We start from the raw sequence: 27,749 nt of genomic DNA, 5'->3' as shown, positions 1-27,749 counted from the left end.
CTTGTACTTGTTGCACTGGAGAAACGCTTGAGACTGCATTCACACTTCAGCATTTTGAGTTGCGTGCAGATTTGCCGCAACGCCGCACACGATTTCAAATCACCGATGTGCAAATGACAAATTGCGGGACTCACATTTGAGATGCCATTCATCTGAATGACACCTAAAATCGCGATGCGGGTTTGCTGCCATTGTAGCGCCATAAATCGCGCTGCAGTCGCAGCAACCCACATCATGTGAAGCTTGTCGCCCTAAAAAAGTTCAGGCGCTGTTTTTTGGGCGACATGCTTCACGTGATGTGGGTTGCCGCGATTGCAGCGCAATTTATCATGCCTCAATCGTGGCTGACCCGCACCGTGATTTTAGGTGCCATTCAAATGAATGGCAAATCTGCCTGCAACTGAAAACGTTAAAGTGTGAATGTTGCCTTAAAGCCTAAGTTTACTAAATAAAAGTGATATTACTTACCATCAATGCAATGTGTCCCTTTGTGATGCTGCACCCTGGGTTTAGCGGAAATCTTCCTCCACTAATCCCTCCCCCCCATCCTCATCTTAGAGTATGGCGGGGGTTAATAGAACTGAATGAGCTGTGCCAAGAACTCAAGAGTGCCTAACTATGCCTGTGCTTTCTTCCCAGCTCCTCCATTCATAGAAGCCTTACTACAGCTTCTATCAATGAAATTGGTCAATGAATGGGGGGGGGGGGTTGACCTTTCAATCAGCCTCCTGGCCTCCATTCATAGAAGCTGTAATAATGGTTTCAATGAATGGAGGAGCTGGGTGTAAAGGGTGGGCATAGTTGAACACTCTTGAGGAGTGCCTGTCACTGTTCCCTTAGTACTATTAACCTCTCGTGGGGCTGGGGAAGAAATCAGAGGATTATTATTTCTGCTAAATCCAGGACACAGAAACAGTAAGGGAAACATTGTATTGAAGGAATGTAATAACCCCTGTGCTGATTATGTATTTATTTTAGTAAACTGAAAAAAAAAAAAAAAAAGGAGGAAGATTTTTTGCAAAACCAGGATACAGCAGCTCAGTGCAATCCCAAACGTGGTTCAGTTGCAAAGAATCGCATGACAATAGAAAAATGTTTCTCAACTCCAGTCCTCAAGGTGCCCCAGCAGGTCACGTTTTCAGGATTTCCCTCAGATGAAACAGCTGTGGTAATTGCGAAGGCAGTGAAACTGATCAAATCACCTGTGCAAAGTAATGGAAAGCCTGAAAACATGACCTGTTGGGGCGCCTCGAGGACTGGACTTGCAATAGAAATCACATTGTATTCAATGGTGCCTGTTTACATCAATGCAACTCAGAATTACGTGGTTTTGGAAAGTGTCCAGTGCCACTTCCAGTTTTGATTTTGGCCCCATAGTTTTCATGCAAACCACATCCAAAACGCAACCAAGTCACGCTACATAATTGCACTAAAAATCGGATCAAACTGCAGCCGCAGTAGTGCGAGTCTAGCCTTAGGTTACTCTGGACTTCTAACAGAAAGCTGCTCCCTGGACCTTGTATCTCTGGGTTAGGCACTTCATAGGAAATGTGTTTTCATAGCTTCCTTTTCAGATTTCTCTAACGCACCAATTTTCCTGCGCTTGAATTAACTCTTCAGAAGAAACATTCTAATCACTTGGAAAATAGTTGCTGGACTGCTTAGAAACACTTTGGAAGAAATATCCTACAAGCACATGAAAAATGATTTAACAAAAAATAATCAGACTGTGACTACCTTAGTCTGGTATGAGACAGGTTTATACAAGCAAGACCACAGTTTATTTCTGCCGAATGCTCCATGCATTCTAATATGTTTTTGGTATTCCAAAAAAGAAAATGAACCACATTGGTAGCACATAAATAAAAATATCAGCACAAACTTGGTATTACAAAATGAAGGAATGTTTGTTAGGCCCCTTTCACATTGAGGCGCTTCTAAACTGCCAGTAAAAACACTAAGCGCTTTTGAAGAGCTTTTCAGGCGCTTTTGAAGAGCTTTCCATTCATTTGAATGGAGAGGGGAGTTTTTCACAGCCCTGCCAGCACACTGCCCCAGTGTAAAGGCATTCATTCATATTAATGGAAATACGTTTTCGTGAGCTTTTTAGGCGCTGTTTTTAGTATGCAAGTGCCTGAAAAGCGACTCAGTGTGAAAGTGGCCTTATGGTTAGTACTACTTCACACATCAGCTCCTTAGGCTCGGTTTCCACTTGTGAGACTTGTCATGCAACTTGGGACTGAAAAGTTGCATGACAAGTCGAACCCTATGATTTCCAATGAGTAGCGTTCATATCTGTGCAACTCCAAAGTAGTCCCTGCACTACTTTGGTCCCACTTTGATGCGACTTGAGGTCCATAGACCTCAAGAAAACACAGGCATTGCTTCAAGTCGTGGCAAAAAATTGCGGCAAAATGACGGCAAAAAATTGTGGCAAAATTGGCCCAACTTTGGGGTTGCAATAGTGGAAACAGAGCCTAAGGGCTCTTTCACACGGGCGGCCTGTTCAGGTCCGCCTGACAGTTTTTTTTGCGGACCTGAACGGGCGCTCCGTGCTCCTCTATGGAGCCGCGGATGTCAGCGGTGACATGCCCGCTGACATCCGACCCGCTCCGCCAAAGTGTGACGGAGGAAAAACCTACTTTTCCACCCGCCTGGCGGATCGGGTGAACACAGACAGACGGCCCATGTTCATCCGATCCCCCCATAGGGTAGAGCGGAGAAAAGACAGGGCGGTCCCTGCACAGTGTGCGGGGATCGCCCTGTCATCCGCCGGCTCAGAGGAGATCAACGGAACGATCCCCGCTGAGCAAGCGGAGGTTCACAGGGCGGATCATTACTGATCCGCCCCATGTGAAAGGGGCCTTAGTGCCATGTACCCTACCTGCGCACACACCAGAACACTGTTTTCTACCATTACAGCAAACCTGCACATCAGATACCTGCATTTACAGGCTTATTGATGAAAGCAGAAGTTTGCGTTTATTTTTAAAGTGTCCTTTGTCAAGCACACCCAAACAGACTGCCGACCTGTGGATATCAGGATATACACTATTTTGCCAAAAGTATTGGGACACCTGCCTTTACATGCACATGAACTTTAATGGCGTCTTAGTCCGTAGGGTTCAATATTGAGTTGGCCCACCCATTGCAGCTATAACAAAAAAAATCTATTGATTTTAATGGGAAGCAGTTTGAGGGCTTTTCAGGCGCTTAATGCAAATACGCACGAAAAACTCCTTAGTGTGAAAGGGGTCTAAAAGTACTGAAGCTAGTAGATCAGTGTGACAGTTCAGCAGCTACCATTTTTAAAGGGATAAATATATGGGAGCTGCCAATCCTTTTTTTGTGCGAGTTACTAACATGTGACAAGTATGCAGGAACTTTCTCTAGTTCACGGTCAGTATGCTTGTTAAAGTTTAGTAACAAACTGGGCAATAAAGGCAGAAGGATGACAGGCCTCAAATCTGCATAAAACACACACACACACAAGCAGTGACAAGTTCCATATTTTATTCAACATGGGTCAATTCTAAGGAATGGTTCATTGTCTACAGTTTAAAAAAAAATAGAAACATTTACATACAGCACAAACCTCTGTAATTTAGCTTTAATAAAACGTACTTTTGTAATTCAGTCTGTCATTGTTTTCTAAAACTGGTGAGAAAAAAAAAATCAGCAATGGCCTCCTCTTATGAGGGGTGTTCTATACACCGCTGGTATACAAGAGTCCTGGAAACTGAATCTTCTGGTTTCTGCTGTCAGTTTTTCTCTTAACACATTGGGATTGATCATGTAACTACATAAAGAAGACCCAACCATTAGGAACTCGTGAAGGAGGAAGAGACATCAGGAAGTAGGAAGCAGAATCCGCATGTGAGCTTTAGTACAAATAGCAGCAGGTAGGAGCTCACAATGTTCTCTGCTAAACATCCTTGCATGGTATGTGCATAGAGTAGGAACCCAAAGCCAAGGAAAAGTGGCATTACCATTTTGAGATTGTGAATTAAAGAGAATATCTCCCTACTTTTCATTTAGAACTCGATATTGCAATATTCATTTTAATAAAAAAATCTTTAGTTCAGTTTCAACTAGATCACCGTTTATGGATTATAAAACGAGGATTGTACTCTACTTATCAAAAGCTAAAAGCAAGATTTCAGTTTTGGCAGTAAAGTATGAATGGGTGTTTTACTGTGTTGTAATATCTTTTGCTGACATTTTGTTCTGTTAACCTGTTCCAAATATTTTGTATAGGATGTGATTGAAGAATTCTGAACACTATGGAGCTGAGCAGTCAGACTACAAATTCTGTAAAACCTCATAGTGGCGACAAAATAATCAACTTATTTTTTAAGGTTTTTTTTTTTTTTTTAAGGAAACTTCTTTTGTTCAGCTTTTTCTGTAACAATTGACAGGAAGGAGAAGCCATGAGCACTGGCCAGGGACCCAAGAAGAGAAGGTTTAGAGCTGCTCTGTAGTCTGTCCATTAAACAGAGAAGGTAAGTATAACATGTGCGTTATTTTTAACTAAAAGAAATTCTGCCATTAATCACACTTTAATCTCCTGAATGTATATATATATATATATATATATATATATATATATATATATATATATATATAAACACTCACTACTTTATTTGGTACAGTGGGAATATTAAATTGCTTGGTAACACAAATTGCTAATCAGCTAATCACATGGCAGCAACGCAATGCATTTAGGCATCTAGACGTGGTGAAGATGACTTTCTGAAGTTTAAACCGAGCATCAGAAAGGGGAAGAAACGGATTTAAGTCAACATGGCATGATTGTTGGTTGCAGACGGGCTGAGCTAGATATTTAAAAAAAAAATGCTGATCTACTGGGATTTTCAAACAACTCCATCTCTAGGGTTTACAGAGAATGATCCGAAAAAGAGAAAATATCCAGTGAGCGGCAGTTGTGTGCACAAAAATGCCTTATTGATGTCAGAAGAGAATGGGCTTGTGGTTTGAGCTGATAGAAAGGCAACAGTAACTCAAATAACCACCTGTTACAACCAAGGTATGCAGAATGCCATCTCTGAACATATAACACATCAAAACCTTAAAGCATATAGGCCAGTGGCTGCTGCTGGAAAATGTTATTTTGGGGTGCGGCAAACCATATGTCACCCCCCCCCCCCCACTTCCTGTCGGTAGCACTTAGACCATAACTTGCGGCCTCCCGCTCTCCACAACGGCTTCCGTTTCCCCCTTTCTACGTGGTGGCCAATTGGAAAACTGGTCTCACACCCGCTTCTGATTGGCCGGATTGAGGATCAGTGTTTCAACAGCAAATTTTCATTCTCTGTTGTAAAACACTTGGGTGGTCGGCTCCGGTTGCATTCTCTGCAACCCAAGTACACCCTATTTTGAAGCCTATTAGAGCCTCTGGCTGTAATCAGGTGCTTAAAAAAAATCCTGGCTGTTGTAATTCATGTGCCCGATGCCCTGAAATGGGCCGGATGCATTAATAGGTAATAGGGGGTGGCCGCAGTGGCCATGGATAGATTCATGCTATGCATGAATCTATTCATTGCATATAGGGGGTGGCTTGGGGAGAGGGGGTGGCACCCGGGTGCCTCTAATGGACGGACCGGCAGTGAGATGGGCTACAGCAGCAGCAGAAGACCACACCGGGTGCCCCTCCTGTCAGCTAAGAACAGGAAACTGAGGCTACAATTTGCACAGGCTCGCCAAAATCGGACAATAGAAGATTGGAAAAACGTTGCCTGGTCTGATGAGTCTGTTGATTTCAGTTGCAACATTTAGATTGTAGGGTCAGAATTCAGTGCAAACATGAACAGCATGGATCCATTCTGCCTTGTATCAATGGTTCAGGCAGGTGGTGGTTTGGGGAATTTTTTCTTGGCACACTTTGGGTCCCTTAGTACCAATTGAGCATTGTTTAAATGCCACAGCCTACCCGAGTATTGTTGCTGACCATGTCCATCCCTTTATGACTACAGTGTACCCATCTTCTGATAGCTACTTTAAGCAGGATAATGCACCATGTCACAATGCTCAAATTGCTTCACTGTACTCCAATGGCCTCCACAGTCACCAGATCTCATCCAATAGAGAACTTTTGGGATGTGGTGGAATGCAAGATTTGCATCAGTGATGTGCAGCTGACAAATCTGCAGCAACTGCACGATGCCATCATGCCAATATGGACTAAAATATCTTAAAAAATGTTTCCAACACCTTGTTGAATTTATGCCACAGAATTAAGGCAGTTCTAAAGACAAAATGGGGTCCAACACGGTACTCGCAAGGTGTACCTAATAAAGTGGCCAGTGAGCGTGTATGGTAGTCAGATAGTATGAATACAGAATGCTTAAAATCAGACAAATTTGTGACAAGCAATTAACACTTACTTGACAACCAGACACTGCAGAATCTCGGCCGTATAGTGGAAAAGGTCCTCGGTCAGCTGTTTTACCTATAAAAGTTAAAATAAATGTTACGTTAAGACAAATACTTATCATTTAATTACAAATACCAATGCAATCCAATAATCCAACGTATCCTCTGAATGTATTTGGCAAACACCATGTTTTGGCAAACAAAAAAGTATAAATCATCACCAATAAGCAAGAAGAAAAATGTACCATTAATTATTCCCTCCCTGCACCTCAGAGCAAAACCTGCCATTTGGGATCAGTAATTATCAGGAAACAATTAGTACCTGAAACTTTTCCAAGGCCTAAATTTGTATCCTGAGCCAGGAGCTACAGAAATCCTAGAATGGGCTCTGCATTAAAGGAGAAGTACAGCCATAGATTGTTTGGCTGTACTTCTCCGGTGGATCACAGGCGTGCAGTTCGTTCTGCACTCCTGTAAACCATTTTCAGCAGACAGCTGAAGCCTGCTGTTGGCCAACGTCACAGATCCGGTCCAGGCTGGGGCAAGATCACAACAATATGGGATCAGCCCACAACCCTGGATCGGCACCTGGTTCAGCCTCTCTAACCCCCTCTACAGCCAAGTGCTCCAGTGAGTTAGTCAGAGTGATCAGCGGTGTTTGATCATTTGGTTCTCAGTCTTAGAGCCGGCGGGGGACCGATGCTGCATCCAGCTAGGCAAGTATGATTCTTGATAGAAAAAAAAATGCAGAACTTCTCTCAACTTAAAAAGTGTAGAGGATCTACAAGCAGATATGCAAGCATAAGATGCAGGGGTTTATATATATATATATATATATATATATATATATATATATATATATATATATATATATATATATATATATATATATATATACACACACATATATATATATATATATATATATATATATATATATATATATATATATATATATATATATATATATATATAGAGACACTTTTCTATCTATTGAATATGTGGATATTCAGTCACCCCCTTTAGCTGTTTTAGGAGATCAGAAGGTCAACTGCAATAGCTATGGTGCCACATGCGGCAACTTAATCTAGCAGTTTCCAATTCTATAGCAGCTGTATAATTTTAGCTTTAGGGATCATACATAGATGAGTGTGATAACAATGAGCATCCATTTCTGCTGTCCTCTAAGTGCTTGCTAGCAATAACCACTAGACATGTGCATTCGTTTTCGTCCGAATGCATTTTCGTCCGAATTTCGGGTATTTTCATTATCGTTTTAACAAACGAAAATGAACGCACAGAATCCGAAATATCCAACATAAAAAAATGCTTTATTTTCGTTTTCGTTGCTACAACAGTTCGATATAGATAGGAGATTCGACATGGCGCTGACAATAGCAATCTGTGTATCGAATCTGCGGTCGAATGTGCCTAACCTTTTTTTTAAAGCCAGCAGCTACAAATACTGCAGCTGCTGACTTTTAAAAAAATGGACACTTACCTGTCCAGCGCGCCCGCGATGACGTCGGCCGAGAACGAGTAATCGCTCGTCCCTCGGCTGCACCCGCCGCCTTCCTCGGTTAGGAATCGGGAAGTGACGCGTTGCAGCTTCATTGCCCGGGTTTCATACTGTGCATGCACGAGTAGCGCGCCGTGCTGTCACTGGTCCCCGCTCTCTCCTGGGAACAGTGTGTTCCCCAGAAGACACCGGGGGCTGCGGGTAGAGGTGTGTCTGTCGCAGTCCCATATTCCCGAAAGTGGGTGCAAATACCTGTCTTAGACAGGTATCTGCACCCCCCATCTCCCTGAAAGGTGCCAAATGTGACACCGGAGGAGGGGGGGTTTCGAAAAGCGGAAGCTCCATTTTTGGGCGGAGCTCCGCTTTAACTCTATTAGTCCAAGATTATTATTCTACATAGAGAGGAAAGATTCAACATTATAGAGTGTTGGGTTAGACCAGGCAAGGGCAAACTCGGCCATCCAGCTGTTTTGAAACTACAAGTCCCATGAGACATTGCAAGACCCTGACAATGACAGGCAGAGGCATGATGGGATTTGCAGTTTCACCACAGCTTGAGGGCCGAGATTGCCCACCCCTGGGTTAGACCATTCGACATGAACGACAAAGATTCGACGAAGCAGCAAAAAACATACAAACTTCAAATCTGTCATTGAAGGCTTACGATGTCTGTCAAAAGTTCCAAGATGATTCGACAAGCAGCTAAACTGTATGACGCCGCAATCATACATTTCCAGTCAAATGCTCAGCCCATAGGCTATAGAAGAATTTGAATGTTGGTTGACTAGTAATAATAATTTATAACTATAATTAATTATTACTAGTGTCATACATTAGAATTCTTCTATAGCTTGTAAGCGGAACATTCGACTGGAAATGTACAATTGTGGCGTCGAACAGTTTAGCTGCTCCGTCGAAACTTCTTAGAATATTCGACAAACACTATAAGCCTTCAATGACAGATTCGACCTTAATTAATTCAGATTTTCTGACGAATGCATTTTTTAACTAAACTAAATAAATAAAAATGAATTTCGGGAGCAACTAAATAAATGTATTTTTCGGACGAAAACGAAATTCCAAAACTAAATATATCAGTGTGCACAGGTCTAATAACCACACAGTGGATGGCGTTGTCAATTTTCTTTGTGTTGCACTGAAACTTAACAAGCACTGCGGTGTTGTCACACATTGATGCTGATATTTCCATTGCTCCCCCCAGGTGACCTCAATGCTAAAGAAACAGTTCAGCGAACTTCCCAACCCTGCCAAACAAATACTGCATGTTGGAAGCCTAGAACATTTTACTGCAAACAGAAGCACAGGATTTGTTACTATAACCCAAACCTCAGCATACTCTAAAATTAGAAGAAGTTTGCTAAAACCATTTGAACAGCTTGCACTAACTAGAGCTTGTGCTAACGCCACATTTTATAGTATTTCCTGACCACTAGTTGCAGCATCACAATTATACGATATTAAATGCTGGGAAATATATTTTTAAGTCACAGACGTGAGGCTGAAAGCAAATTTGCGACTAGGCAGAATTACTTGAAGTAGCATGAATCAAGCTGTTCACATTACTCAGCATCAGCATTTCCTCAAACTAAAAATGAGACTTGTACATAAAATGATAAACAACGTTGGCCAGAGCATGACAGCTACTGAAAAGATTTCAAAACAAATACACATGCAACGGTAATTTATAGATACGTAGACATGAACAAACAAGATGATTTATGCATTAGATGCTAGTTAGAGGAGTGCGGAAAAGAAAGGTTATGTACAGTATATTTGGCAATTGTATATATAGAATAAATCTCAGATCTTAAAGAACCAAGAACAAGGGAATACTTCTAGTCCGCACCAAAGTATATTCCAAAGCAAGAGACTATTCACAAGGCAATACAGAGTATAAAAAGTATGACTAACCTACCTTGAACTATATTTTTTAAATACCAACATTTATAGAACATCGGTAAGATCTAATCTCTTGGATACATCATTTACCTTACTGTGTTTTTTAAACCTTATCAAAGTTCACGATCAAAGGAGCGAGCTCTCTAACTCTAAACTCCGAGCTACTGCATCCGGGGGAGAAAGAGCATGTGGGGGGTTTGAATCATGTGGGGGGGGTTGAATTACATCACCCCGATATGGTAAAGGTGAACAGTAACAGCTGGGCCTCTCTTAGCAACGTTCTGGGAGATTTTAGGTCAGGCTTCATAAAAGTATGTAAATGGTCTACACCTATAGCAAGCACAATATTCACCTTTAGTCAAAGCTGCACAGTTTGTTATCTACAGACACCCCTTATCTTCATAGGCACTTTTTTGGTAAAGGTGAACTGCCAAAAGAGGTCAGGTTGAATTTGTAACAAAGCCAAAAAAACAAAAAAAACATTTTGATAAGGTCTGGAAAAAGGAAGGTTCTTTACATTACATTCTTCTAAAGCAGTGGTCTTTAAACTTTCTAATCAAAGGGCCAGTCTACCATCCTTTAGACTTTAGGAGGGCTGGACTGTGGCCAATGGGAGTAAACAGTGCATTTTTAGCATTAGGAGGAGAAATAGTGCACCATTGTTGGTGTCAGTGGGAGAAATAGTGCCCTGTTGTTGATGTCATTAATTGTTGGTGTCATTGGTAGGAATAGTGTTGTCTTGCATCAGTGGGAGGAAAAATGCCCCAAGGGCCAGGTAAAGGCAAGCAAAGGGGCTGCATCTGAGCTGAGTTCCTAAGGATCCTGCTGAAACTTGCTCAGTGGGTGGCCACTATGGCCACCTACGACCCAACATGCCTCAACTGAAAAGTCAGAGGAGTGGAGTGTTGGGGGTTGTTGGGATTCGCACTATCAGTGTATGGCCAGCTTTACTTATTGGAATCTGAACAGAAATAAAATCATCATTGTTTGGCTGGCATAACCTGAAGTCTAGTCTGTGCTACACAGATCTACAGCTAGGATTACAAAACCCAGGATGAAAGTAGAAGTCAATTCAATCTGAAGTAGCAGCGTAAGATAGACAAATATACACAATTCGCTTGGACTTGTGCCCACTTCAAAGTGCGCTTATTCTGAAACCACTCAGATATAAACACTGATGTACATGATGCCATAGCTCTTATATTACCATTTAAAAGCCAAGTTTAACCACTTAAAGAACTCAGGTGTTTTTCAGATTTGGTGTTTGCAAGACTAAAACATTTTTTTCTGCTAGAAAATTACTTAAAACCCCCAAACATTATATATTTTTTTTTCTAACACCCTAGAGAATAAAATGGCGGTCATTGCAATACTTTTTGTCACACCGTATTTGCGCAGCAGTCTTACAAGCGCACTTTTTTTGGAAAAAATTCACTTTTTTGAATTAAAAAATAAGACAACAATAAATTTGGCCCAATTTTTTTATATATTGTGAAAGATAATGTTACGCCGAGTAAAATGATACCCAACATGTCACGCTTTAAAATTGCGCCCGCTCGTGGCATGGCGTCAAACTTTTACCCTTAAAAATCTAGATAGGCGACGTTTAAAAAATTCTATAAGTTGCATTTTTTGAGCTACAGAGTAGCTCTAGGGCTATAATTATTGCTCTCGCTCTAACGATCGCGGCGATACCTCACTTGTGTGATTTGAACACCGTTTTCATATGCGGGCGCTACTCGCGTATGCGTTCGCTTCTGCGCGCGAGCTCGTCAGGACGGGGCGCTTTAAAAAAAAATTTTTTTTGTTTTCTTATTTAATTTTATTGATTTTATTATTTTTTACACTAAAATATAAAAAAAAAAAAAAATTATCACTTTTATTCCTATTACAAGGAATGTAAACATCCCTTGTAATAGAAAAAAGCATGACAGGTCCTCTTAAATATGAGATCTGGGGTCAAAAAGACCTCAGATCTCATATTTAGGCTTAAATGCAAAAAAAAAAAAAAGGAAAATTTGTCATTTAAAAAAATGACAGAAAAAAAATTGTCTCTTTAAGAGGCTAGCAGAGCTATGAGGACTGGTGGGGGCCATCTTGCCCTCACTCAAGTCCTCACTCTCCAGGCGGCAGCATCGGATCTCCTCCGCCGCTACCGACGGCTCCGGTAAGCGGCGGAGGGCGCGGAAAAGCGGCGGGAGGGGGGGGGCCCTCTCCCGCCACCGATAACGGCGATCTCGCGGCGAATCCGCCGCGGAGACCGCCGTTATCGTTTACACGGCCGCCAGCTGAAAACATGGATATCTCAGTTGTGGCAGCAGCTGCTGCCGTTACTGAGATATCCATGTTTAAAAAGAGGACGTACATATACAGTGGGGGGTCCGTAAGTGGTTAATGAAATCTAGGTGACCAAGTGAATTGGATTTTTGGCCGTTTAATCCCCCACTGCTAAAGCTGGCTATAGGCGTATAAGATTTTTTTTCATTCAGCCTACAGCTGAACAATAAAAAAACAAAACTGATTCCACTATATACAGTGCGTATGGTTGACTCTGCAGTCAGTGTTGGTGGGGGAATTCCTCTCCGCTGCACTATTGTATTCTGACAGCGGGAGGTTTCACCACCGTCACAATACAATGATCACTGGTGCCGCTGCTGGCTATAACCAGTAGCGGTGATCATACAGGAAAAAAAAAAAAATTTGACAAGCTGGTTGGACTGAATTTGATTGATAGATCAACTTCAGTACAATCAGCCTACCCCATACATAGATCGAAATTCGGCCAGTTCCATCTGAACTGGATGATTTTGGATCCATCTCTGGCCAGCTTAAAGCCAGGTACACACTACAGTTTTGTTTTCTGATTGCACAAAAAAAAAAATCTGACAGCTCCAGTTGGGAGCCGCTGTACTAACAATGCGAGGTTAGTCTAGCAATCATCCCCGCTGAGCTGTTGTGTACGGACAGGACCAGAACACTCTGATCAGCGCTCTCTGCAATTGGCTGAGAGCGCTGATCAGGAGTTGGTCAGAAGCTGGTTTTTAAGCATGCACGGCCGAACAGCTGGCTTCTGTCAGAACAGACTGACATACACACGGGCAAAACGTTGGCCAGCATTTTTTTACCGTAAAATGTCTCCTGAATTTCTGCCTGTGTGTATGGGGCTTTAAGCTCCTTTCAAATGTTTGCAACACAATATGCTTAAAAATGCCCTTAAAACTATTTGGAATCTCTCTTAACATGGATGGGGCCTTCATTTTGGTGGGAAGATAAGATAAGAAAAGCTGGTGATCTTACTGATAAATCAAAGAATGCAGGAGTTTAAAGCATCTAGATAAAGAGATCTTTGGATAAGTAATCAGATTCCAATGTAAACTAATAAACGAAACTGTTTTCAGGTATGAGATGAAAGGCCCAGTTCACTGCAAGAGGTTATCAGTAATCTTCTGATTCTGCTTCAATACAGCAGCTTGAAGCCCATTCACAGTCCCCAGAACAGATGAAGAGTAGGCTGAGGTTAAACATGTTCTGATTTGCAAGTAAAACAGATAAGGACTGCAAAGTGGACGATGCATTCAGTAAATGACCACCTATAAACCGCTGAAGGGGGAAAAAAAAATATCTATAAAAATGTATACACACTAGCAGTACAAAACGTGTGTAAATATTATATATACCGGTATATATATATATATATATATATATATATATATATATATATATATATATATATATATATATATATATATATATATATATATATATATACACACACACATATATATATATATATATATATATATATATATATATATATATACACATATATATATATACACACACATATCTATATATATATAAAACTCAACGTGTGTGTGTGTATGTATGTATGTATGTATGTATGTATGTATGTTCCAGCATCACGTCCAAACGGCTAAAGATATTAACATGAAACTTGGCACACGTGTTACTCATATGTCAGCAACAAACATAGGATAGGTGGTTTAACCCTTACCCACCCCCATTTGTCATGGTCGGGGTTTTTCTTTAAAGTCCCATTCAACTCTATGGGAAATACATGTTACTTCATAACTTCCAAACGGCTGTACATATTTCGATAACACTTGGTCACATGTTACTTATATGTCCACTTAAACTATAGGATAGTTAATTTATCCCTTAACTACCCCCATTTGTGAGGGTCGGGGTTTTTGTTTAAAGTCTCATGCAAATCAATGGGAAATGTATGTTCCCACATAACTTCTGTACGCCTGGAGATATTTCAATAATACCTGGTACACATATTACTTATATGCCAAATAAAAATATATGACAGTTAAATTAACCCTTACCTACACCCTTATATAAAAGATGGATATATTTATATTACTATGATTTTCCTCCCCAAAAGGTTAAGATAGGAAGACCGGGCAACGCCGGGTATTCAGCTAGTATATATATATATATATATATATATATATATATATATATATATATATATATATATATATATATATATATATATATATATATATATATATATATATATATAATACATATCCATCCCAGTCAGCAACACTCTTAATGAATTCCAGGTAATATAAATGAAACATGGAGGTCAATACTAACATAATGCTAGTTTCCTGGCTCTTAAGCTGACAAACGTTCTGATTCACCAACTTAATTAAGCAAAAAAAAATGTGTTTAGGTGGTTGTAAACCCTTTTTGTTTCTTTTATGTAAAAGTTATGCACACCTGCTCCGTGCAATGTTTTTGAACAGAGCAGCCCCTTACTAGGTCCGCCACTCCCCTGCCAGGCTGTGTGTGTTAATAGACATACACAGTATGGCTCGGCTCCAAACACCTGATCCCTCCTCACAGGATTTGATTAACAGCAGCAGGAGCTGATGGCCATCAGAGCCTCCGCCTCCTATGAATACAGGTAAAAGGTGAGAACAGCTCCTGCAGACAGGACAGTGCTGGATCGAGAGAAGTCTCAGGCAAGTGTTTAAAAATGGGACGGAGAGCTGCTATTGTAAAAAAATTTACTTTAATGCAGTGAATGCATAAGGTATATGAAAAAAAAAAAAAACTTTTGCCTTTAGAAACACTTGAAAGTTTATTTTATAGTGAATGCAACATGAGAAAAGTATACAAAAAAAAACCCTGCCAAACTAGGTGGGAAAGAGCCAAATACAGGAAGAAGAATCCCATCTGTAGCTCTGCCATGTAACATGTGATATCATTTCCATAGGAGGTGCTTGGGAAAAGGACACTACTGGTAAAGACAGGCCAGCACCTGGACAAATGACTTTCCCGAATACTCAGCATGTATCGTTGTAGTGGCAATGCTCCAAAAAAAGTATCTTGAAATACCGATGTAATACAGTTTGAATCCCAACCACGACACTACCTGTCTGGACTTTGCATGTTTTCCCCGTGCCTGCGTGGGTTTCCTCCAGGTACTCCTGCTTCCTCCCACACGAAGACATGCTGGTAGGTTCAGCTGGCTCATGCCTAAATCGGCCCCAGTATGTGTACGTATGAATATAAGTTAGGCAGACCATACATGGATCGAATTTCGAAAGAATTTTCTTTTGAAAATCTTATCTAAGAATTTTCGTTCGTATTTCGCACCATTAGTAAGCTGCAGCAACAGCCGATTTTCGTGCCACCATTGAATTTTAATAATCAGACATGTTGGAAATTTGGGGAAAAACAAAAGATTTTCTAATCAATGATGGTAGAATCGTGCAAGAAATGTACTCGAAAGAGAAATGCACATGTGCAAGAAAAGAAAATTCCCGGAAAGAAAAGAAGATATCCAGACACAAAATATATTTTCTGTAGGAACATGAGATGAAATTGAAGGTTTGGTTGGTCAAATTTTGAAATCAATGGTGGCACCATCGGATCACAAAAAGCATACATTTTCTGATTTTCAAAAGGAAATTCTTTCAAAATTCGACCCGTGTATGGCCTTAGGGACCTAAGGCTCCATTCACATCTAGGCGGACGAAATCGCTGCGTTTTGTACCGCGATTTGCGGCGACAAAACGCCACGATTGTCCGCCTAGATGTGCCCCTCTATGGAGATGGTCCCCGAACGCCGAAAGCCGCCTGAAAAAAAATGTCCGGGACCTTTTTTCAGGCGGCAGGCGACAAGCGTCCGGCGTGGAGATGTGAACCATCTCCATAGAGGGCAATGTGTTTCCAGCCCTCTGGCGGCAGCGGCGTCACACTACAGGCGACAAAACGCCTAGGTGTGATTGGGGACTTAGATTGTAAGCTCCTTGAGGGCAGGGACTGATGTGAATGTACTATAATATGAAGCACTGTGTAATTACCTGTAATAAATAAATACTGTTGCTTCTGTAGTTTGACTATTGCTTCCAATATACAATCAATATTCAGACTATGTTTTAAAAAAAAAAAAAAAAGATGAAAAGGTGCAAAAATGTAAGCCACGAAACAAACCTAAAATAACAGCACTCACAAAATGACTAGTATGTACAATATGAATGACTTCCTTTCTTCCTCAAACATAAGTGTTATTGGCCAATCCTGGTGCCAAGCATGCTGCTTGCTACAGTAAAAATGTTTAAAACAACAACAACAAGCACAGCTGCTGGACTTGCTGCACCCGCCCCTCCTGTTCTCCCCATGCCAAATTACTCACTCGACTATAAACGATAAGGCAGCAACAGAAGAAAATGGCAAGTGCAAGTAAGATTAGCGATAAACCAGAGGATCCCTACAGAGGTCAGTGATTAGCAGGTCCCTTGTTGTAATCACTCTTCTAACCTAGTCCTTATCTCATCACATTCTTCATCTTAACCCAGTGCAGTCATTTTGTCACAGGCAGAAGCCTCCAATCAATAAAGTTCGAGGCTAGCAACTGAAGTAATCGCAGTCTGCTAGCGATTACAGTTAAGCCAACTCATCCAAATTGAATTTGTTTTCTATTTTACGTAAAACAATGAGAGTAGGAAAAAAAATGTGTCAAGAAAAGTAACTAAATGTAAATACATATGCTAAAGGATAAAGACTATCATGTATTTAAGCTTTTTCAAGCACCCTCTGTATATTCACATTTGCAGAACTATGACATTTTCAATTATTATTATGCACTAGAAGTAAACAAATGTGTAATGTCTCATGTTCTGGGCAGACTATGAAGTGCAGGCAAAGAAAATGTATTGAAGGAAGAGGGATTGTTAAAGAGTGTATAAAAAGAAAAATCATTGGGACCCATTTGTACGCAATACCAAAAAAACTAACACAATTAGGCCTTTATCCTGTTTTAATGATTTAAAGAGCCACTGAATATGGCCAAGCATGCAGGTAGGTGGGTGGGTGGAAAAAATAAAATAAAATAGGCAGTTCAGCTGTAATTTTACAAACACCCCCACCCTTAAGCTGCAAAGGCAGTAATGCCCCGTACACACAAACGGAATTTCCGATGGAAAAAGTCAGACAAACTTTTTCCAATCGGAAATTCCGACCGTGTGTATGCCCCATCAGATTATTTCCATCGGAAATTCTGATGAATTCCGTCGGAGTTTAGATAGAGAACATGTTTTACTCTGATGGAATGCTGTCAGAATTTCCGATGTGATTTTGGTCTGACTGTGTGTACGGGGGGCTTTAGATGGCGTTGTAAACATGCTACAGCCATAATGCTTTGCAGTACTGTCACCAAACGTGACCCATTCAACTGAACCATGCTGCAACACCCTTCAACTGTGCGATCGGTAGAGCAAGAGCAATAATTCTAGCCCTAGACCTCCTCTAACTCAAAACATGCAGAATTTTTTAAACGTCACCTATGGAGATTTTTAAGGGTAAAAGTTTGTCGCCATTCCACGAGTGGGCGTAAGTGTGACATGTTCGGTATCAATTTACTTGGTGTAACATTATCTTTCACAATATAAGAAAAATTGTCTGAACATTACTGTTGTCTTATTTTTTTTATAAAAAAAAAGTGTATTTTTCCCCAAAAAGTACACTTATAAGACCACTGCACAAATACGCTGTGACAAAGTATTGCAACGACCGCCATTTTATTCTCTAGGGTGTTAGAATTTGTTTTATAATGTTTGGGGTTCTAAGTAATTTTCTAGCAAAAAAACTTGTAAACAACAAATCTCAGAAAGAGGCTCCTTAAGTGGTTAATGGCTGTGTGTCGAGTTATTTTGAGGGGACAGCAAATTTACACTGTTATACAAGCTGTACACTCACTACTTTACATTGTAGCAAAGTGTCATTTCTTCAGTGTTGTCACATGAAAAGATATAATAAAATATTTACAAAAATGTGAGGGGTGTACTCACTTGTGAGATACTGTAAATACTGTAGTTTAATGTTCATAAAAAAAATTGCAGTCAGTTCACCAAATGATAATGCAGCTCAATGCAATGTTTTTAATAATTGTGCCTGTAACTGTTATGGTTGCTAAACTGAAGTCATAAATGAAGTGCAAGCACATAGACACCAGACCTATAGAGAGTCTGTCCCCTATATCACATATTTCATGTAATAATAATTTCCATAGCAAGAAAAATTAAACCAAAAAAAAAAAAAAATAAAGCTGGGTGCACACTGAGGGTAATTGCCATTTAATTAGCAGGTTGAATGGAAAAAAATAAAAAATTCCTGCATCCACACAAGTGAAGTAAATGCATGGCTCTCTTACGCTTCGGCAGATCGAATGGTGTTTTCTCCAGCAGGACTGTTTGACAGAAGCTGGTCTAACGACTGGCGTCTGTTGAACAGAGATGAATACACGCAGATTGAAATTTGTCTGGTTCCTGCCATGCGCATCCACAAGTGCACCTGATTTGAGCTTCCCAGTAGCCCTGGCACCTTTGGTGTCATGCTATTGTGCAAGCTACAAAATGAGCATATCCCCCTTCCTCCTCCCAAGCGTCTTTCTTTGTCCACCAATGTGTTGGGCATCACCAATAGAGAGGAGGTATGGGTGAGTCAAGCCTCAACATTCTTAGGATTACCATAAAATGAGATCATGGGTAAAGTGACAGGTATGTGCAACAACCTTTAGGTTCTTTCTATTCATTTAGGAAGCCAGAATAGCCATTATAACATACATGCAGAATTACTTTCAAATGTGTGTTAAATCAGGTAAACTGGACCTTTAAAACAAGTATACCCCAAGTACATTGTCATAAAATCCTCAGCATGATAGTGTTTCATTGTGCAAGGCCTATGAGACATGAACACATGCTCTATTTTAAGGCCAGCTTCGGAAGTCACTGAAGCTTTATAGAGGGAACTGTTCATTTCCCACATGAATAGAATATCCATTCTTTGAGTCACAGTTTCCATGACACTAAAAAACAAACATTCATCAGGAAAAACGTAGGTTTTGATGGCTAACGCAGCTGTAGCTTATGTATTCCAGTGGGTCTTAGCCTCTGACCACTTTTCAGTATTGCAGCAGACATAGCACAGAAGAACCTTTTGTAAGCCGTACCATTTCATATCAACATGTTACACAATTAAAGCTGAACTCGGGGCTAGTTACCAATTGTCACCCATACTTCCTGTCCCTATACAAATGTTAAATGGGCACATCTTTTTTGCAATCAATATATTTAATGAGTAAATTGCTTTCATAATCTGTAACGTCATGGCTTCAAATATGAAATTTCAGCTATGCCCAGACACCTGGAGGCAGAAGTAGGGAAGCGTCAGCTTTACTTTCTATCATAGCTGCTGAAACAAACTACAAAACACAGGATGCATTGGGAATTGTGGCAGCAATGAGCATGAATGAGCCAAGCAATGGTTGGGATTATGGGTGGGTTGTGGAACGATCCTTAAGGGCCGTACACATGTGCCTGATATTGTGTGGTATTGTCCGGTTCACTAGAAACCAGCCGATATTCAGCCTGTGTGTACGGCAGTCAGTCTGGCTTCTGTCGAAGGTGCATGACCGAAAAAGGTCTGCCAATCCACATCTAATCAGCACTCTCAGCCATTGGCTAAGAGTGCTAATCAGCTGCGGGATTGGCAGACCAACAGCTGAGAGCACTGACCTGTGTGTTCTGGCAGGGACCCACCCTCCCACCCCTGTCAGAACACAATTGCTCAGCGTGGATTATTAGTACATGATCTTCTTCCGAGCTCTTCATTTTTTTTTCGTTCAGCCCAGTGGGTAGTGTGTACCAGGCTTACGTGTGCCTTTCAAAGCTGGGTAGGACTGTCATAACGCTAGGTGGGTCAAGCCAGGAGTCTCCTAGCCTGTCCAAACATAGATGCAAAGTGGGTGGGCAGGGCAGACTGGGGAGTCTAAAATCTTTTGACAAAGGTTGATTGAACAATCAACTTTTGTCAAGCAGGCAGGGACACCCTAGGTTGGAAATTCAGCAAATTCCTCTGAACCAACTGCAATTCAAATAGTATGGCAGTTTAAATGTACGAGACCATTTTTGTTTCTATACTAATGTGATTGTCATGATTGAAACCTCATTTAAATCAAAGACACAAAAAAGGCCCAAACTAAACCCCCTATTACATATTTAAAAAACCCACCCCAAAAAAATAAAGTGTGTGTGTGTGTATACACACACAGGGGGCCTGAGGCCATGTTATAATATTTGTATATACTGAATGCCCTTTTCCCCACCTTATTCTAAAGCCCCATACACAAGGGTCGAATGTCGCAAGACATTGGCCGGTAAGAAAAAAAAAAAAAAAAAAAACGTAGAACATTGGGTCTATGTGTATGCCACCCTGTCCAACAGAAGCCAGCCGACTGGCTCCCGATCAGCGCTCTCAGCCAATGGCTTCCTCCTGTCAGGACACAACAGCTCAGCCGATCGGGTCTGCAAGTTTTTTGGCAAGTGGTTAAACAAATTCACCTGCTACAAGTTCCTCTCCTCTTTAGTGCTCTCTTCACCTCCTCCCATTCTCTGCTACAGTACTACATTCTCTGTTACAGGTCTTCTCTACAGTCTCTCCCATCCTATGGAAGTCCCTATCACAATGTGTGCGGGTTTCTCCTACTTTGTCTACCTTTATGTGATTCCAAAAAGATTAATCTCTTCAGGGAAGCCTATCCACCTAAAAACATTGTTAGTACAGCAGCTCTGACCAGAGCCGACAATCATTTTTTTTCATTCAACCCACGGGGTTGAACAGAAAAAAGCTCAGTGTGTACCAGGCTTAAGTAAACATCCAGTTGTCGCACCCTTTTCACCCTACTTCACTGGTAAGGTACTGACTTGTCACCAGACTACTAATATTTTATGTGGGCTTGGCTGTTTTCTACTGTCAGCTGGCAACTACATGAAAGCTCAACAACTCTACACTTAACCACTCTACACCCTGTGTTAGGGTGCTCCCAGGTCTGCTCAGCCTAAGCTGGTCATACACAGATTTCAGAAGTAAAATTGGCGGCATTCAGCAGTAATCACCAGGAAATCCAAGCAATGAATGGCCCCGTTGGTTGAACACACTTCTACTCGAAAAGTGAAGGAGCCAAAACAGAAAATCAGCTGAACATTGACTGTAGCCAGATACAGTTATTGTTTGAGTATTCTGACAGTCATGGAAGCAACAGCTCTCAGAAGACAAAAGCCCACAGGGGGGATTTCTCCATCCACACTCTTTATGTGTATAGGTAGCCTAAGCCCTAAGGCAGTTCCTCAGAGAATAGTGGCCTTTTCCTTGACATCTGAACACTATGCAGCTTCAGTGCTCTAGTCCTGTCCAATCCAGTGTATTATAGACTGACTGTCAATCAGTATGACAGCTCAAATGTATTTTATCCCAAAGCAACTAAAGCGGACCATATACTGGTACAAAAAACCTTATCAGTAGGCAAACTAATGCAGAGACTTGAAGAATGTCATTCTAAAGTACTTCAAGATTTAGTTTGCTTTTACCAAACAATTTTGTAAAAAAAAAAAATGAATTTCCCAAATGAAAACCACGTACATTATTAGAAGTTCAAACAAAAATTTTTGAACCAAAATCCTTCAAGTGAATGGGCAGCGTAAAGGGGTTGTAAAGGTTTTTTATTTTCTAAATAGGTTCCTTTAAGCTAGTGCATTGTTGGTTCACTTATTTTTTCCTTCGATTTCCCTTCTAAAAAAATGTTTTCTTTGTCTGAATTTCTCACTTCCTGTTTCTCCTCAGTAAGCTTTGGAGCCGTTCTGGCTGGGGGTTAGTCAGCCAGAACAGCTTACTGAGGAGGAACAGGAAGTGAGAGATTCAGACAAAGAAAAAAAACATTTAGAAGGGAAATCGAAGGAAAAGGTAAGTGAACCAACAATGCACTAGCTTAAAGGAACCTATTTAGAAAATAAAAAACTAACCTTTACAACACCTTTAAAGAAGCTGCTCTGCATTAAGTTTGGTGACTCGGACTTAAAGTGCTTTACAGAAAGTGACAGGTGCTTTGGCATCATGATAATGACTGTAAAAACGTGCACTGGTGGGACCAGAAACCTAGATTTAAGCCTGGTACATATGATAAGATTATTGGATGAATGATCGTCTGTTTTTGTTGCATGATAATCTCATAACGAAAATGAAGAGTTTACTAAAGTTATGAAAATTCTTCTATGACAGAATAAAAATTCAGAAGCGATGTAATGTTTTGAAGTGTATTTGTATCGTATTTTCTAAGGACAACTGTACTGATTAAATGAAAATAGTATGATCTGGTATCATACGAGAAATATTTTCATGCTTGTCCCATCGGATAATTTTACATGAATTGTCTTAACAGTTGTGTACTAATGATCAAATTATTGTACGATTGCTTCGAAAGCGGTATTGTTCCAACGATTTTCTGATTATGTGTATGGGCCTTACGAGCCCTTTCAAACTGCTTGTTGAAGAAAAGGCAGTAAAAATGCATATGCATTTTTGCCACATTTTCTGGACTTCTGACTACAGTCATGACTCTGTGAAACTTGAACATGCGATTAAAAAATAAAAAAGCACTAAAAACTCACCACAATTGCGTTTTTAATTTGTTTTCTATTAATTTCAATAGGGAGATAGGTTTTGATGTGTTTTTTAACCACCTCCCGAAAGACCGCTACAGCGCAGGCCATAATTGCCAGGAGGGCGTCCATGTAGCCGCATGTGCCCCCCTGCAACTCCACACAGTAATGCAAGGCTTTCTCCCTGGTGTGGGGTGTTGTGTTGTGTTCGCCCCCTCCCTTGGACTACAGGAGAGTCAGGACGCCCACTAACACACAGCTCCTTTATCTGCAACGTAGAGAGCGTCCTGACTCTCCGGTAGTCCAAGGGAGGGGACGAGCACGACACTCCACACCAGGGAGAAAGCCTTGCATTACTGTGTGGAGTTGCAGACAGAGGAACAGGAAGTGAGGGTTTCTCAAAAGAAAGAAGGACATTTAAAAGCAAAATAGAAGGATGAGGTAAGTGAAGGAGGACTGCACTAAGGTAAAGTAAGCCATTTAGGAAAAACATTTTTTACCTTTACAACCCCTTTAAGCTGCCATTACCAATCAGCACAGAGCAATTTTATTTTCCTACTTACTGGTACTTGCGATGAAAGCTGTAGCAGCAGCATCCATGATTGAAAATATTTTCCCAACGTTCATATGCAGTCACCTGTGATTTCAAATTGCTTGCAGCAACATCTACAGTTGCAAACCAGTATATTTTTTTTAACTGTTAAGATACAATGATGAGGTTAGGGAATGATTACCATACATTGCATCCATCTACTTTATTCAAACAGCCAATTAAAGAAGAAAACCATTCTGATGTTCTGTAAGCAATGAGGATAATATGATATGGTAAAAGCAAATGTAATATTGAAGTAATTGTTAACATTAATGTTTTAGATAATGTAAAGCCAACCGTTAGTGCTGGAATATACAGCAAACTTCTGCTTAAATATTCTAGCCAGCTGAAATCTAGGAAACTTTTGGGTCTCTAAACGTCTGTGCAAATCGGAGCTTACAATCCTATTTCAATGTTTTTGTTGCTGGATTAATAGGTTCAGAATAAGTTTTGTCATTGCAATAATATGGATAAAGAATAACAAAAACCTGATATAATGTTCTCTTGCAACTTTACTATCCCACAAATGTGCTTTTTACTAATTAGAAACACAAAATAAAAAGAAAAGTAGCTGTATAATGTAAAGTAAATCCATCTGGATATTTGCTGCATTCTGTACTATAAACCTATGATCCCCAACCACAGTGAGTTATAGTAAAGCTGCAGGCAATATCATCTCCATATAGCACAATCCATTATCCCTGTCAAGTTAATGTTCCATGTTCAGCCATATGGCATGGGTGCATATTCAACAAAGGAAATTCCTTAAACTTGTTATAATCAGCACTCGCACTCATCCAAAAAACTGACATAAACAGCTTTATTGTGTTTTGTGCATTTCAGTTAATATCCATGACAAAAACAGGAAGCCGGGCAGGAAAAGGAGGAGGAACATGGGGGAGTCTAGCTAAAAAACCAAGCAGATAAAAAGTACACTTCACACAATTAGCCAACATTCTCCCAAGCAAGTGACTTTCAGTTACAATAAACACTGCCTAGCAGACAATGAAGTGCAGGGCCCAGTGCATAAAGCATGAACTTGCTCCAAATTAGACCATCAAACATTTATACTGTACATTATGTCAGCGTTGTTTACACTGCCGTAAAATTGTCCGAAATATTTGCTTTGCTTCGCGTCAAGAGTTTGTGCAAACGTGTTGAGTTTACAAACAATGTGCCGATTCCTCCTAATTACAAAATTGTGACATGGCAAATCTGTGCTGCGAAAATGAACCTCCCTGGTGACTGTCAGCTTTCATCAAAATGAGCCTTATTCCTGATGTCGCTGTGAATGTGGGCATTGCCCATGAGACTTAGAGAAACCACAAGATCTAAGCTCTACAGGGGGGGAAAAAATTAAAAAATTTATAAAATCAAAATATTTTTTCCTAAACGAACCCAAACATTCTTTTTACATATGCCTTAACATGTGAAAACGACACATTCGACGATCATTCATTTACAGTTAGAATCTAACCATGATGTATCTGTTCCCAATGGATTTTTGTCAAGTCTTCCTGGCACAAAAGGGGTTAAAGGCAAGCAGAGACCTCCATTACCTGGCACAGACTGTGGTGGAAGGCTTCAGTCAAGGTACAAGTAGAGCAGAACTTCATTTCAGCCCCCGCAGTGACAACAATAAAATGCTGAGAAAACACACTATCAAATCCTGAACTCAGCATCAATTTCTGTTAATTACAGCCTTGTCAGCAACGTGATTATTCAAACAGCTCATGCAAATGTTAATGAGTCCTTATTTGCATATTTATTTTTTCCTTTGTTGAAATGCCATTGATTATTACATTCTACAATGATGAATGCAGCTACTGATGTGCTCTGATGTGTAATTAGTCATTAGGTGCAATGAATAGATCAATTATGAAAAAGGACGAAGATTAAGAAATATCAAACAAGACCGCCCAGTATCACCATACTGTACCCTTGGCTACCATGTGTATGATATGTATCTGTAATGAAGAATCCCTTCCATCAATAAACGGCATGGAGGCAAGCACCAGCGATGTAATTCCCTTATGTAAATCAAACATTTTTTCCTGCCTTTCCATACCACAAGCTAATGCCAGCACTTTACATCATCCTTGATTTAACTCTGCCTCCCAGGGTTTGCCTGTAGATCGAGTCTGGAAGAAAAGATTTTCATTCCATGCTCTGGGAAGGAAGACTGGAACAGCTTCCTTAACTGCTTACTTTAACTATCCAGCAAGCACTTGCTATTTGCTGTAGAAAAAAAAAAAGCACATTACTGCAGACCAGATGGGAACATTCCACATGACCAAACCAATCAATCACCTCGGTGGGGCGCAGGTGCAGCACAGCCGTGTAGCAACACACCATTTCACAGTCTATCGGGCACAAACACATGGTCACCAATCAATGGCACCCTAAGGACCTCAGAGGGGGAGGCTCTCTCGAGTCTTACTGGTCCATGCCTGATGACTTCATAATCACACATCATTTCATTCACTGGAGGATACAAACTAGCATTCTAATAACCTTCTACTAAAAAAACCGTCATGTTGTGCATATTAATAGAGTACTGTTTATAACCGCCTGAAACATAGCGTGCAACTGAACAGACAACCTGAAGCTAAAAACTTCCTTCTGTCTGAGGAAGGATATTCCGTTCGGCCAGAGATCAAGGAGAACATTATTCATTGTGCTACATCAAAGTCTCCTTGTTGTACACGTATCTTTCACAAAACAAATTCACAACAATGAAAAGGAGGAAAGATAAAGGGGGAAATATGGAAATTGTCATCTCTGATTTAGATGCATCACAGATCAGATCATGTACTGAAATGATAGGACAGCAAACTAAAAACAAAACAAAAAACACTAACTAAAACCTCTTAGATGCCCTTTAAAATCTTCTGCAGGAAGTGATTTTAGAACAAGATAAAAGGTAAGAAACCTTTACAAATATGTTCATTCACCAAGAATATGTTTGTTTTTTATTTTCTAAATAGGTTCCTTTAACCACTTAACCCCCGGACCATATTGCTGGTCAAAGACCAGAGCACTTTTTGCGATTCGGCACTGCGTCGCTTTAACTGACAATTGCGCGGTCGTGCGACGTGGCTCCCAAACAAAATTGGCGTCCTTTTTTCCCCACAAATAGAGCCTTTTTGGTGGTATTTGATCACCTCTGCGTTTTTCAGTTTTTGCGCTATAAACAAAAATAGAGCGATAACTTTGAAAAAAATTAATATTTTTTACTTATTTCTATAATAAATATCCCCCAAAAATATATAAAAAAAATACATTTTTTCCCCTCAGTTTAGGCCGATACGTATTCTTCTACATATTTTTTGTAAAAAAAATAAATAAAAAAAAAATCGCAATATTTTTTCGGTACTGCGACATTATGGAGGACACTTCGGACACTTTTGACACATTTTTGGGACCATTGGAATTTTTATAGTGATCAGTGCTATAAAAATGTATTGGATTACTATAAAAATGCCACTGGCAGTGAAGGGGTTAACACTAGGGGGCGGGGAAGGGGTTAAGTATGTTCCCTGGGTGTGTTCTAAGTGTAGGGGGGGTGGCCTCACTAGGGGAAATTACTGATCTTCTGTTCATACATTGTATGAACAGAAGATTAGCATTTCTCTCCCTGACAGGACCGGGAGCTGTGTGTTTACACACACAACTCCCGGTCCCTGCTCTGTAACGAGTGATCGCGTGTGCCCGGCGTCGATCGCGCCCGCCGGGCATGTGCACGGGAGTCGGGGGAGAGCGGGGGGCCCTAGTGGCCTGTGCGAGAGCAGACATATAGCTACGGGCTCTCGCGCAGGGGAGCCGACCTGCCGCCGTAAATCGACAGCGGCTGGTCGGCAAGCTGTTAAGCTAGGGCATTGTTGGTTCACTTACCTTTTCCTTCGATTTCCCTTCTAAATGTTTTTTTTCTTTGTCTGAATTTCTCACTTCCTGTTTCTCCTCAGTAAGCTTTCCACCATCATCCGAGCCGTTCTGGCTGGGGGTTTGGTCAGTCTGAACAGCTTACTGAGAAGGAATAGGAAGTGAGAAATTCAGGCAAAGAAAACAAAGGAAAAAAAAACATTTAGAAGGGAAATCGAAGGAAAAGGTAAATTAACCAACAATGCACTAGCTAAAGGAACCTATTTAAAAAATGAATCTTTACAACCCCTTTAACACCCAACTCTGGGAAACGTAACCACTTCAATATCGGGCACTTTCACCCCTTCCTGCCCAGGACAATTTTCAGCGCTCTCACATTTTAAATGAGAATTGCACGGTCATGCAACACTGTACCCAAACTACATTTTTTATCATGTTTTTCACACAAAAATAGTTCTCTTTTGGT

At 40.5% G+C, this 27,749-nt stretch overlaps 1 protein-coding gene across 5 annotated transcripts in view; it reads right to left on the bottom strand.

Moving 5' to 3' along the window:
* TCF12 (transcription factor 12) overlaps window positions 1-27,749 on the bottom strand; it is a 273,710-nt gene that overhangs the window by 120,521 nt on the left and 125,440 nt on the right. For all 5 annotated transcript variants that reach the window (XM_040342741.1, XM_040342743.1, XM_040342744.1 and 2 more), the window contains one exon: window positions 6,405-6,469. In XM_040342741.1, coding sequence (XP_040198675.1) covers window positions 6,405-6,469 — 65 coding nt within the window. The remainder of the gene's footprint in view (window positions 1-6,404; window positions 6,470-27,749) is intronic.

This window comes from Rana temporaria, chromosome 3 (assembly GCF_905171775.1).
Source record: "Rana temporaria chromosome 3, aRanTem1.1, whole genome shotgun sequence".
Lineage (NCBI taxonomy): Eukaryota > Metazoa > Chordata > Amphibia > Anura > Ranidae > Rana > Rana temporaria.
Note: the sequence above shows the minus strand (reverse complement) of the source record. Positions and strands in the feature narration are given on the sequence as shown.